Source organism: Lycium barbarum, chromosome 6, assembly GCF_019175385.1.
Source record: "Lycium barbarum isolate Lr01 chromosome 6, ASM1917538v2, whole genome shotgun sequence".
NCBI lineage: Eukaryota > Viridiplantae > Streptophyta > Magnoliopsida > Solanales > Solanaceae > Lycium > Lycium barbarum.
In genome coordinates, this window is record NC_083342.1 from 47,579,883 (window position 1) to 47,593,661 (window position 13,779).

Consider the following 13,779-nt stretch of genomic DNA (forward strand, 5'->3'; position numbering starts at 1 on the left):
CCTTCTAACTTCTTGTTCCTTTCCTTTCCCATTCAATTGATTGATAGTTGTTCTTAATTCCATCATCTCCTTATCAACTATAAGATTGCGATCATTCATGTTATTCATACCCTCCATCAATTTCTGTAATTGATCTTGAATCTCTGTCAGTTTATCCTCCATTTCCTCAACTAGTCGATCTTGATTTTTGCATCTAGTAACAAATTCGCTGCTTCTGGTCATTATTCTACTGACAAAATCAATAGCTCTTATACCAATGGATGCACAATCAAATTGAAATGTATAGTTGTTAATCCAGGAGTGAACTCGAGGAAGATGATGCCTAGGTCAGGGAAGTAATCTGAAATTATAGCTAAGTAAGAATGATATAGAAGAGAAAGAAGAAAATTTTATTATCACAATCAATGAATGTTAATTCTCAATTACAATGGATATTTATACAATCAACATAAGTGTCCAGCTCAACTCTAACTAATCCTGTGAACAGTGCAACTAATTTCTAGAACCCAACTACTCTAACTAACTTTGGAAATCTGTAACCAACTCTGGGAAATATCTAACTAATTCTTTAACTACTTCACCCAATATCTAACTAATTCTTTAACTACTTCACCCAGTCCTAAACGTGCATCACTTTCCTTCTACATCTCATACTTTTGAACTCACCATATGATAGTATGTAGGCAGGTGCACAGAGATTTATTTATGTATTTTCAGGAATAGATAATAGAATAAGATTGAAAAATCTTTTTCATTTTTAACCTTGGCTAGATCATGTGCAAACGCTAAATTTACACATGAAATATTAAGCGGAATTGGACTTCTTTCCAAAGACGAAGCTACTGGATAATGATCATTATTGGTTGCATATTTGATTCCATCCATAAGTCGATAATCTTCCCTATGAGTTATAGTCTCAATAAGAGACAAAGCTACTCGATAATGATCATTATTGTTGTTTCTGTCAGCACTATACAATCACAAAGGTAAGTTCCTCAATGATGACAGACAACACAGCCAAACTGTATTAGGAGGATAGGCGAGGTTTTTGTTCAAAGTTTAGTGGAAAAGAATGCAACGGCAGAAGAATAAATTGCACATTGCATGCAATATTTTAGACAATCTAGAATAAATAAAAACCAGCAGCTATACATGAGGATACTCAAACATATACATGTGATCTGGTCATTCAATGTTTGTCTACCTATGCCTATGGGCTCTAATTTAGTACAATAATGTTGAAACAAAAATCAAAATAGTTGACAACAGGAAATGCATTCCACCCAGCTGACAGCCTGCAATCATGGCAACAACACATGTATCATCTTTCAACTCAAAATAAAGAGATTTGTTCCTACAAAGGGGTAAAAGTCCGTAATCAACCTTCAGACACCACCATAACATTATGGAGTATCAATGGTGAATACTCGCTCTCCAAGGCAAAATGAGAACTACGTTTATGAGGTCGAGCAGGAAAAGGAAATCAATTTTAAACCCCACCCCACCCCACCCCACCCCCCTTCTAACACGCAAGAGAAGTGATAGAGAAAAGCCAAGCTAGGAACTGAGATTCTCACCAGAATTTCCGAATGTCCGTGACGTTGGTAAAGCTGGCAAAGACATCTCTGCAAAGAGACACCAAAGAATATTCTCTGACTTCTATGAAATCAGTAAAATCACTTTAAAGATAGGCAGTGATCAGTCAGTTACCCGGAGCACACAGAGAAAAGGATGTGACCGATGATGATGAAGGCCATGGAGCAGCAATATTGTCATTTAAGTCGCAAGTAAAACTGAACCCGCTTGAATTGTCATATACCAGATCTGCTGGCAAGCTTCGAAGCAAGCACCCTGCTTCATTAAGTTGAACAACTTCATCAGTATAAAATAGACTGAACATAGCTAAAACTTCTCACTGTAGAAACACAAAATGTTTCTTGATCATGGGAAACACACTTCCCATCAACAAAATGCTATTACAGCAACATGCAGTTCCATATGAATCTAAAGCCAACCGAGTTATAAACTTCAAATTGTTTCTCATTAACCGCAGATGTATACGTAGTTTCCAGATCCCCAGAACCTAAATCAAAACCTTTAAGTTCACATGACAGACTATATGCAATTATTGCATGATCGAAACTTCTAACGCTAAGGACCATGTACATAACTAAGCATACTATACATAAGGAAATGGCTCTATTGATTTTATGGCTAACTTTCGGATAATGAAAATGACATTTTGATATCACGAATAAGCCTCTTAGAGTAATTGTTAATCTGATTAGAGTAGATCCCTTCTGTTAGGACGATTCAATCTGGTTTCCACCCCCAGCAACAAAATAGATGTGGACAGAGAGAACATGTGCAAACATTTCACAACATTTATCAGTAGTGCACATCAACTGTCTTTTCTAATGTTAGATGAAAAGAAGCACCGGGCACATGAGTGAAAGTATTATTAAACCATACAAGACACAAGATTTCATAAGATATTTTCAATATCATTAAGGAAGATGAAAGGGAAAATCCTATAACAGTATTTGAAACTACTGTTTCTTAACCTAAAATAGCAAGTTTCTATTCATAGATATGCACTGATTCTGGACCCAGAGCCGAGTCAGATGTTCATGGGGTCTCAACTTATATCAATATTACTGCATACGTTTCTGAATCAGTTTTTAAGCTTGATGAACACCCAGCCAATACTTCTTAACAACAGATACAGTTAAAATTCAACTATAGCTCACTACTGTATAATTACACAACATGAATCAACTTCCAACATCGGTCTCTAAAAGAGAATCTGTACCTTCTTGCCCATACGCTGCTCCACCACGGCAAACAGCAACCAGCCGAAAAGAAAGCAAATGTCAGCTCCAAAAAACAAGAGACATGGATAAACGGACAAAATCACAAAATGAATAATCACCTTGGAGACTAAAATCCTTTAAGTCAACATCACAAAGCTCATAAACATTTGTCAAGACTCCAGCCTTTTGTAACATAGAACCAAATACAGCAGCACATATAATTGCTTGCCGATTTGTGATCAACATTTGCTGCTGTATCCCTGTGATGTAGGCATTTAACGAGCTACAACATGAAGGACTGGGAGCAGCTAAATTTCTGCATGCATTGATAACTTCTGATGGCTGCTTGAAGTCCAGGGGACAAGCTACATCCAAAAGACTACAGCTTAAAAATAAGCCTTTAAAGTTTGGTAAACATACGTTAGATGGTATAGTATAGTACTTGGGCATAATGAAGGAACTAATTTCTGTGTTTATCCTTCTCACTTAATCTAGGGAAGAGATGAAAATATGATAAAAGTTGACAGCTTTATATTTCTAGCTCATGGATAATTCCAATTCAAGGACTACATACAACTTTATTACATTAAGAAAAGACGATCATTTTCAGCTGAATTTGGCACGTTAGGTCTTAACAACCTAATTGGAGTTTTCAGTGGATTTAGCATAATTGGACCACATCGTAGAAATAAAGCTCAAACTTAGAAGAGAAAAGTAAAAAGTCCAGCTACTAAAGCTTAAAACTTAAGATAGAGATTAGACAAGGAAACAAAACTAATACTTTTTTATAACCTAGAAGTATTTGAGGGCCAACTGGCTCATGGTGTGGAACTCAAAAATAATGGGGCTCCTCTACCTGTCTTCCCTTAAATACCAAACTTGTGGACCACTGCAGGGTTTGAAATCATGGTGTGAGCCTAACCCACATACCACGTGGATGTGCTGGTGGAACCAGAACTCAGCACTAGCTCCATTTTCAGTTCACCATTTTTAGCCATCAAGCATTGATGGGGTTGCCTTAAAATAGAACTGATTTCGCTACAATTCCTGACAACCAGGTTTGGAAGCAGCAAATCATAAGGGCTTTCAGATAGTTTCTTTTGAAAAAAGTAGTCCAAAGTATGACCCCCTCTTAATGACCAGGCCAACTTTTATCATTGAACCAAAGCCTCGGGGGACGAAAACAAAACTAACTCCTAAAATGCAGATGCTAACTATTAGAATCCTCGTGAATATTCTAAAATATATGTTAATATATAGGGTGGCTTAATTTACTCCTATTGTAATTAGGTATGATTCCCTTTCCTTTTTAGAACATGCAAATATAGTTATTTAGACCCCAATAGCTTGAGAGAATAAGCAAGCCAATTTCTCTCTTATTTTCTCTTCCACTTCACATGATATCAGTCTGGTTAACGCCAGCAACACATCGGAAGAGAATTCATCGACGTAATTTTTCCGGCAACTTTCTGAGGTTATTTGCGTCACAGCCTTCTTCCTCAGTGTTGTGCGAAAACCAACACCATCACAGGGTTGTCCACCCCTCGGCGAGCAAACCCCAGTCAGTCACTCCAGCACCAGACCTGAAGCGCGCCCTCACGTGCCGTTAGAACGATCCCTCTGGCGAGTACGTTTGCTCCACACACCAGTGCACGCAAGCTAGTGCACGCAAGCTCGTCCGGCCACTTTCCGACTTAGCTTTTTTTTCCAATGGGGTCACCTGGTCAATCCAAGGCTATCCAAATAAGTGCCTCCCGATTCCGACCACTTATTAGTGACCAGATTCGATTTTCTGGTAACTGCTTCTAGTTTTTCAGTTTTTCGGTCAATCCAAGGCTACCCATATAAGTGCCTCCCGATTCCGACCACTTATTAGTGACCAGATTCGATTTTCTGGTGACTGCTTCTAGTTTTTCAGTTTTTCGGTGACTGCTTCCAGATTTCCATGTCAGACAAATTTCACTCCGGTAACATCTACATCAACATATACTTGATATTTGCTTAACCTTTGACCCATCATCATGTCTCTCAGATCTGATATTTTTTATGCTAAGACAATAGTTTCCAGTAATTCAGACCATTATATCACTATTGAACCTTTTGATAGGTACTGCAAATTACTTTCTTTTTTTTAACAAGGTTAGTGCAAATTACTTATCTTGGTCTTCTTCAATTCAATTATGGTGTAATGGATAAGGTGTTGAAGATCAGTAAATTAAACAAGCTAATGATATTAATCAAAAGGATCGGGAGAATGGGAGAAGATGCTCAATTGTGTAGTTTATTGTGGATGTCTATTAAATCGAAGTCGATGTTGTTGTTTCGTCCATTCTGGACATGCTTGTTAGTTTTTGGGAAAAGGCTGGTGGGCTATACACGAATGACATCTCTCATTTTTGTAGTGTGATTTCTCGGTTGACTAGCCGCAAAAAGAAAGATTTAGAGGTAGATTTTTGCTGTGACCCATCATGTCTCTGGGATCAGATATTTTTTATGCTAAGACCATGGTTTCCAGCAATTCAGACTATTCTATCACTACTGAACCTTTGATAGGTAGTGCAAATTATTTATCTTGGTCTTCTTCTTAGTTTGGGAAAAGGCTCATGGGCTATACACAAATGACATCTACCACTTTTGAAATGTGATTTCTCGGTTGACTAACCTTAAAAAGCAGGATTTAAATATGTCTACTTATCTTGGACAGGTGCAGACTGTTACGAAAGAATTTAATGAGTTGATGCCCACTACTATAAGTGTTGGAAAACAATTGGAGCAACAACAGACGATGTTTATAGTTGTTACACTTGCTGGACTTCCATCTGATCAAATTTTGGCTAGTTCCACTGTTCCTATTTTTTGAAGAATAGAATATAGTTTAAAACAAGTTACCATCAATGAAACTAACAAAATACTTAAAACCCTAGTACATTTGAGAACTGTCTTAGTAACACAGAAAACTAACTCGAAAATTCACCATCTTCACAATCCTAAATTAAGCAGAAGACTTAGACTTGGCAAATAAAAGCAAGAAGAATAGTTTTCTAAACTCTGGCTAAGACCACAAGCTTGAGTTCAAATCCCTTTCTGACCTCCATTTCAGTCTCAGCTAAAACCTCTACCCTCAATCCAATACCCATGTAGCGAAGAACACAAATAAGAAAACAGTGACTTTAACAGAGAATGTTGAGTATATGTAGCATGAAGAGCAGAAGAGTAAGCTATGGGAGAAAGGTGTTTTATGAAGCTGAAACAAACCTAAGCACTTCTTAGTAAAAAGTTCTTTACTATGTGCTAAAATGCTTACCTTTGTTAACTTTGCAGGAAGACAACAACCGAAATGCAGTATTGGCATCCTCAAACCTTAGTTTCCTTGCAATCCATGAATAGACAACTCCCTTACAATCATTAAGAGTATCAATTTCACTAGGTGCCCCAACTATGTTCTTGTTATCACTGAGAGTCGTTTTCATCCCTGAGATCTGAAGTGCAGCCTCAGAAATTGCAGGCTGGCAAACAGGCCTGCAGCACTCTTTCAGAGGATCCACTGTGCTGCAAGACTCTAACAATTTGCTTGTATTTACTGCTTTCTCAAAGGTACTGATGTCCTTCACGGGGCAAGAACCACCAGTCAGATTGGACGACTTTACAGAACACATGCTAGATAATGAGCTGTTCGCTCCTCTGCTGGCTAGTAAACTGATGATATCTTTAAAACAATCATCAGCCACCGCATTTTGTAAAACTAAAGTATCAGAATGGTTGCTGTAAAATCCCTGGAATATGTGGAGTAAGCTATTAAACTGTGGGCAGCATATTACGTTCCCTACTATTGTCGACAAAGATTGAGTACAATCAGATGCTGTTTTTCCTGTGATGCTTGAAATGATCGAGAAATTTACAGGGCATCTTCCAGTCAAGACAGGGTCATATGTCTTTGGAAAGGAAGGGTACATTGGTGGCAAAGGTTCTCCAGGAAAAGGATAATGAGGGATCATAGTGGGTGATATATCAATTGGCTGAAAAGTTCCAGTGTTAGGTGAGCTAGGTAGTTCAGATGTTTGCCCAGGTTTAGGTAACAGAGGAAGAGCCACTACATTCTGATAGCTAGACAACCACAGAGCAATTACTAGCAGCAGGTGGCAAAAAGAACCTGCAATACGAGAAAAATCTGCATCTCAGCAAGCACACACAATTTATGACCTGGACTAGGATGCACATAAACTGTACGAGAGTTCAGCAATGTCAATTACTTTTAGTAAGTGGTTATTTCAGGCAATAAGGGCAGGTTAATACTACGTAGCTTGAAACTTGTGAAAAGATCATGATAATGAAATATGTGATTGTGATGCAAAGAAAATTAACTGTCATTTGCTATGCAGTAACGGAAAATATAAAGGCCGATAAGGGAGGAATGGTCTAGTGGTGAGGACTTCCCACCTCCAAACAATAAGCTTTTTTTATCATACCAGGAAAAAAAAAATACAAAGGTACAATCAAGCAAAAAAACTAGGGACTAAAAAGTTGTAGGCCACCGCGTAACCTTCTCTACAACTGCCTGCTTAATCATGAACTTATAAAATAAAAAACTTGAAACACCTATGATGCCATCTGTTAGGAGACAAAACAGAAATCCCAAGAAAATCTAGAGCAAGCCAGGTGGATTTGGGTGATGGGGGGGGGGGGGGGGGGGGGGGGGCAAAGTCACAGTGCAGAGCTTTATGTTTCCCAATCTCCTACTAGATAAAGGAAAGTCTAGCATAAAAACTTTTATGAACCCAGTGCTTTACCTTTGAGACGATTGACAATCTTCACACAAGCCATGACTCCACTAACCCTTAGGCAACATGGGGACGTGCAACAGGAACCTTTAGCCGGCTGATGGTACACCAATTGAGCTGATCACACAAGTATTAAGATGTGCCAATACCTACACCAGATCCAACCATGGGTTAACGCAGAAGAGATCATGCAACACCATAAAATCCTAAACTGCCTTATAAAGCAAAGGAACATTCATATATAAGCTTGGATCTGATTACTAAGAAAGAGGTACTACAACAGAGAGGAGCATAACATGCTTTGTACCCTGCATAAGGCAGTCCAAATGCATCATTTTCTTGTTGGAGAAGCACTAAATAAACATATAGCCAGGTACAACTCATATATCATGGAAAATGCAAGCTTAATAACCATTTGCAGAGTAGACAACTGATAAGATTGCAAGGTAAACTGGGGTAAGGCCTTAAGGGACCTTAGCAGACTAAATGCAAGATCTCGCTACATATACCCTAAGCAACTCTCATCCAAAGAATCAAGGAAAGAAGTCGGAATAAGATGTCCTAAATTGCCTCTCTTTCGTACTTGCCTCACCCTAGTTTTTCTTCTTCTTCTTTTTTGTAATTGTTACTTCTCTCGCCCTAGTTTGCTGCTTGAAAAATTGAAAAGAAATGGAACTTCAAACCCACTTCATATTTACATATCGCATCATCCAATAAATCCTCATCAAGAAAAAATCATCCAATAATTTCTTGAGATATCCTACTTCCATAACTGCTTTCCATTTTAAGCCAGTGTCCTAATTATCCTAATCACAGTTTAAGATCATGAACAAAGTGTAGGATAAAAGGCATTTCATACCTTAAACTTATAGAAAAAGAATAGCTTTTTCATAACAAAAGTTACAGCTTGAAACTTGAAAATAACACTAACAAGACTAACATTATCCTACTTTACTCCAGCCTAGTAACACAAATAAAAGCAAAAAAAAAAAAAACTAAACATCTAGACAAGAAAACCAAATCTTCCCAAAAAAAAAAAAAAAACACTAATCTTTCTGTCGACATAGAACATTGATGCAGACTGACTTTAACAGCTATAATAAGAAAGATTGGTTGATGCTTCAATGGTTGTACCAAGTGCAATTAGTGTAGTTCGCAGCTGTGGAGAGTTAACTTACAAAAGGACACAAGTTTCATCAGTTGTATTTGAACCCCTTATGTTTAGTTCCTTTATTTACGCAGTTACCCCAATTTTCCTTGTAATAGTTCTTTTAGATCCCATAAACTAGTTAGGGTTTCTTCTTTATACTCTGTTTTACTAATCCCTTTGAAAACTATCAATCAAATTCATCTTTTAGCCCTATCTAGAATAGCTTAGTTTTAGTTGTAGATTTTAGCTCAAAATACATAATAACTCGCAGCACCGTATTAAAAAAGGGAAATGCAGCTTAAATCCCTAAGATCTCAAGAAAAAGTAACCTACACCAATATAAGCAAATCCAAATGGGTAGTCAAAAAACATACACATAAAGAGAGAAGAAAATGATAAGGATGTACCTGAAGTGAAAACCCAGTAAAGAAGAGTAATTTTTTATGATCAGTTGTTGTCATTTAAGAATGGGAAAAGGGTTAAAGCAAATCAAGAAGCAAAGTTCATTTTTTTCCAAGTTAGAATCAACCCACAAAACAGGTTGTTGAGTTCAGTATATTGAGTTTGTAAAGTGGGGGTATATGTGGAAGAAAATATCAAGAATCCGAGGAAAAGGGGGAGAAGGGGAAAGTAGGTGCGGAACTGAATGATGGATAAAGTGGGGCGCTGCGGCTTGAGGGTGTGTAGCTATGTAGGTAAAGGGGATAGGGGGTGTTATGTTACTTTCCTCTTTTGCCCATAGTTGCTTGTTATGTACTTGGAAAAATGAGGTCGGAAGGCCACAAAGTCTTTAATTTGGAGACAGGGCCCCGACTTTCTTTTTCCTCTTTTTTTATTTTGTCTCGAAAATTACTAATGTTAAGATTAGCAAACACTCAGGGGCCTCTTTGTATTTGCACGAACTTCGGGGTGAAATTTTAAATTAACAAAAACCTAACAAATTTAGGCTCCAACTGATCTTCACCCGTCATCTTCCCCCCAAAATTCATTCTTTGATCTTCCTGCTTCTCGAAACTACAGATTACTTGACAAAAACCTAGATACATTAGCAGTGATTTGAAGTTCTTGAATATCCCCTTCTTCAACTTCCCTTGAAATATGCGATTTCAAGATTTATTTTACCTTGAAGTGATATATAGGTATGGAACCGTAATTTATCCTCTTTTTTATTTTTCGAATTTCAGTTTGTAATATTTTTTTTTTTCTGAATAAGTTTCACAGTTTGTAACTTTGATTTCATCATAATCATGGCTAGGACGAAAAATCTCAATAAAAAAGCTATTGGGAAAGGTAAATCGGAAAGTAAAAAATCTCTAGGGAAAGTTAAATCGGTGGGGGAGTCCGCTGGAAATAAAAAGAAAAGTCGGAAAAGGTTGAGAGTGGAGGTGGAAGCTGTTGACGACAACCCTGCATTGTGTAATTTTATTAATAAACGCAAAAATGATTCTAATTTACAAGTAGAAGAAGAAAAGAATGAAGATGTTCAGGAAGAAGAAATTGTTGAAAAAAGAAAAGAAAGGCGATGTTCAGGAAGAAGATACTATTGAAAAAGGAAAAAAATGGTAATGTTCATGAAAAATAAGTAGTGAAAAATAGTGTTGAAGATGAAGGGGGAAAGTATGTGGAAAACACAAGTGATGATGATGATGATGAAGAAGAAGGAAAAGATGATAAGAAGGTGAAGAAGAAGAAGAAAACGAAAAAAATGAAGAAGAAGAAGATTAGGAGGAGGAGGAGGAGGAGGAGGAGGAAGAGGAAGAAGAAGAAAACAATGTTGATGAGAGTGCCATAGACGTTGGAAGGTATGGATTGACCACATGAAGGGATAAGTTTGGTGGTTCTTTCACTGGCAAGATCTCAGCATGGTCTAGGATGTTAAATTTTTCGAATTAATAGATATTATCAAGACCTTACCGAACTTTTTGAAGCCTCTTGCTTTGGCAACTTCTTGTTAATGTCAAGAGATGGAGTGGATTCAATGGACAAATGGCTCATTCTCTTCTTTTTTGTCAAGTTACAAAGAATGAGAAAAGGCATGAGATGTGGTTCGTATAGGAGGGAGTTCCCAAAACAGCTTGAGGAAGTTTGTGTCACGACCCAAACCGATGAGTCGTGACGAGTGTCTGACCTCTAGAGACCAAACGACCTTATTGTAACACTCCGTAAATTAGAGGTAGGTATGAATATGTAAAAATCTAGTGATAAGATGATATTATATCTATATGAATCCATTCTTGATGAATTCGGGTGGAAGATGGTCGTTTTGAAGTCAAACCAACAATTGAAGTTCTTAAGGGCTCTTAAATTCGCCTAAGTTTTGGTAGGTCTGTCTTCTGGACTATTTGTCACGACCCGACTAGGGGCCGTGACGAGTACCCGATACTTGTACCGAGCACTCCTTATCTATCATATTACCTTTACCTCTTAGCAAGCCGTGTAAACAGAGCCATATTTTTTTTTTTGAACATTAACATTAGCAGCGTCATTCTGATCATAGGCTAATAAACTTCGTTAGCACTTTATACAACAACATTAACATGCCAAAACACCATATATCTAATTATACTTGACCGACTGTACATATCTGCCTACGAGCCTCTAGACATAGTACACTGATACATAGAAAGGGCGTACTATCGTGCCCGAGATTATATATACACAAAATAGTACCACTGAAATAAGGCTCCGGAACGACTGGAGCGCTGTAGAGTACTGCTGGCAGAGCTCCTAAGGATCAAGTCCACCTGTTTACTGACCTGCGCGGCATGAAACGCAGCGTCCACAAGAAGGGACGTCAGTACGAATAGTGTACCGAGTATGTAAGGCATAGAAAATAATACAAGCAGTGACATAGAGTACGATTAATAATATCATGGAGTCACAGGGCATATAACGAGGCGAGAAAGTAACCTGTGCATAGGAAGACCCCTTTTCAGGCCGGCTGTCATGTAGGCTTGTCATTTCGTCTTTGAAACGTTTCTTTTCATAAGCATAGGAATTAACATTTATATATTACTTATTCTCGAGTACAGAAAACAGTACATTTCAGTAACGGTACCTTTTTGCTCACATTTACAGACGCCGAATACAATCGGCTCCACCCCCACGGTGTCCCTTATTCTCGTATACAGAAAACAGTACAATTCAGTAAACAGTATCTTTAATTCACATTTACAGACGCCGAATACAATCGGCTCTCCCAAGCCCCCTCCCCAACGGTGTCCCAACACATTACATCATATATAGGTAGCATACATTATATATATATATATATATATATATATATATATATATATATATATATATATATATATATATATATATATATATATATATATACAGACGCCGCGTACGGCTCTCCCATATCCCGCGTCCGGGCATCCCGCGTCCAGGATGGAATCCAGCTGAATCAGGTGGTGATATAACAGTGGCCCTTCCCCTTTCCCCATACACATATACATATACATTTGCTTATCTTTTATACATATACACGTATCATATACAATTACTTATCTTATTTATATATACATATCCATACACATATACCTGTTTTATATACATATATCATATAAGCACACAAGAGCCAAGGAAAAATCATGTATCCATCGGAGCGACGTAAGGTCGGTGACCTCCGATTACGTTATGGAATGCTAGTTATAGCTTTGTCTCACCTTGAAGGAACAAGTATTTTAAGGCGAGGCTATCAACGGAGAATAGTATTACAGTAACCGAAAAATGAAATCGTGGGCATCATAGATGACCGTCATAGGCTTTGGAGTCAGAGAAAATAAAGAGATAGCTAGGAAATATAAATACGATTCAAAAATTAGTGTATCACTTTCATGTTTACATAAGATACTTAGCTTAGTCATCTTAGTCATAGAGTCGTTCCGATCGTACTTATCAAAGGTACATTCTCTTATCTAACATTGTCATTATCATTATCCTCATAGAAACATTCTCGTTAGAGTAGTCATAGTACTTATCATTCGGTAACGATATTGGGATCAAAAGTCCCCTTTGGATTTACTTCAAGTAAGTCAACCACGACTATAGGGAAATCCGAGAGTAACGGGCCCACCTCGGGCCGGATGAGGTAGCGTATACGATTTACGTATGTTACGTTTCATAGCGTTACTTGTGAGGGTCTTAGGGTAATCGGGTCCCATTTATACAAATTCTAAGGGTTTAGGAGGTTTTTCCCCCAATTGGCACACTTTCTAGTTCAATTCTAATGAACAAAAAGTGGAAAACTTTAGGTGCGGATTCCGGGGAATAGGGTTGTCCCCGAGGCTCGTAACCGACTTAGTACATCTAAGACATGCCATAGAAAGAAGGGTGAAGCCTTACATACCTCTTTCCGCGCCTTTAGCTATTCCAAATTCACGTCACAATTTCGTCAAAATCTGCAAATTGGTCATTTTTACCCAAAACTCTCATTAGTATACTTAGAGTTGAAATCTTAAGGTAATACTTGGCTACCGAAATTTCGGCAGCATTTCCTCTGTAAATGTACCATCCTCGACATTCAATTTAGTCACATTCTCGTCAAACACAATCCGGGAATTCAAACCCGGCCAAACTATCAACATGAATTCAACAATCACACTAGCGATCCATACATTACTTTCTTCCACATTTATGGACTTCACTATCATTCTACACATTCACAACATCATTCATGCAAAAATAAGAATTTACGCTAACGTCAAATTAACTTCTTCGACGCTTCCACAACGATTACAACTTCGTTTTCATTATGGAACGCATAACAACAACAATCAAAACACTACATAAAATCAATCCGATTGTCCCACACAACATCACCATATTCGGCCACCATGATCAACAACACAACAACTCGAATATTAATTACAACTTGCTCATTGTTCCTCAACAATTCAACACACAATCATGGTTACATAAGCCATGTTCACGGCCACCTATGTCATGCAGACACACTCGGCTAACATCAACCATGCACACCACAATCTCTCCAAATTCATTCAACTTCCATTTTCCACACATCATTCACAAC

The 13,779-nt window shown here is 37.8% G+C and overlaps 1 protein-coding gene across 2 annotated transcripts; it reads right to left on the bottom strand.

The window, feature by feature from the left end:
- Window positions 1-1,083: 1,083 nt before the first annotated feature.
- On the bottom strand, window positions 1,084-9,463 carry LOC132643907 (uncharacterized GPI-anchored protein At1g61900-like). Of its 2 annotated transcripts, none has more exons than XM_060360443.1 (8): window positions 9,149-9,463; window positions 7,601-7,740; window positions 6,118-6,963; window positions 2,933-3,178; window positions 2,813-2,827; window positions 1,711-1,854; window positions 1,578-1,625; window positions 1,084-1,295 (listed from the first exon to the last, which is right to left on the bottom strand). In XM_060360443.1, exons 2-8 carry the CDS (start codon window positions 7,632-7,634, stop codon window positions 1,225-1,227), a joined length of 1,404 nt encoding a protein of 467 aa, XP_060216426.1. In that variant the 5' UTR covers window positions 7,635-7,740; window positions 9,149-9,463; the 3' UTR covers window positions 1,084-1,224. The 2 variants fall into 2 exon arrangements, with proteins under 2 accessions (XP_060216426.1, XP_060216427.1); XM_060360444.1 differs by having other exon boundaries at window positions 1,711-1,851; window positions 9,149-9,461.
- Between the last annotated feature and the right edge of the window lie 4,316 nt (window positions 9,464-13,779).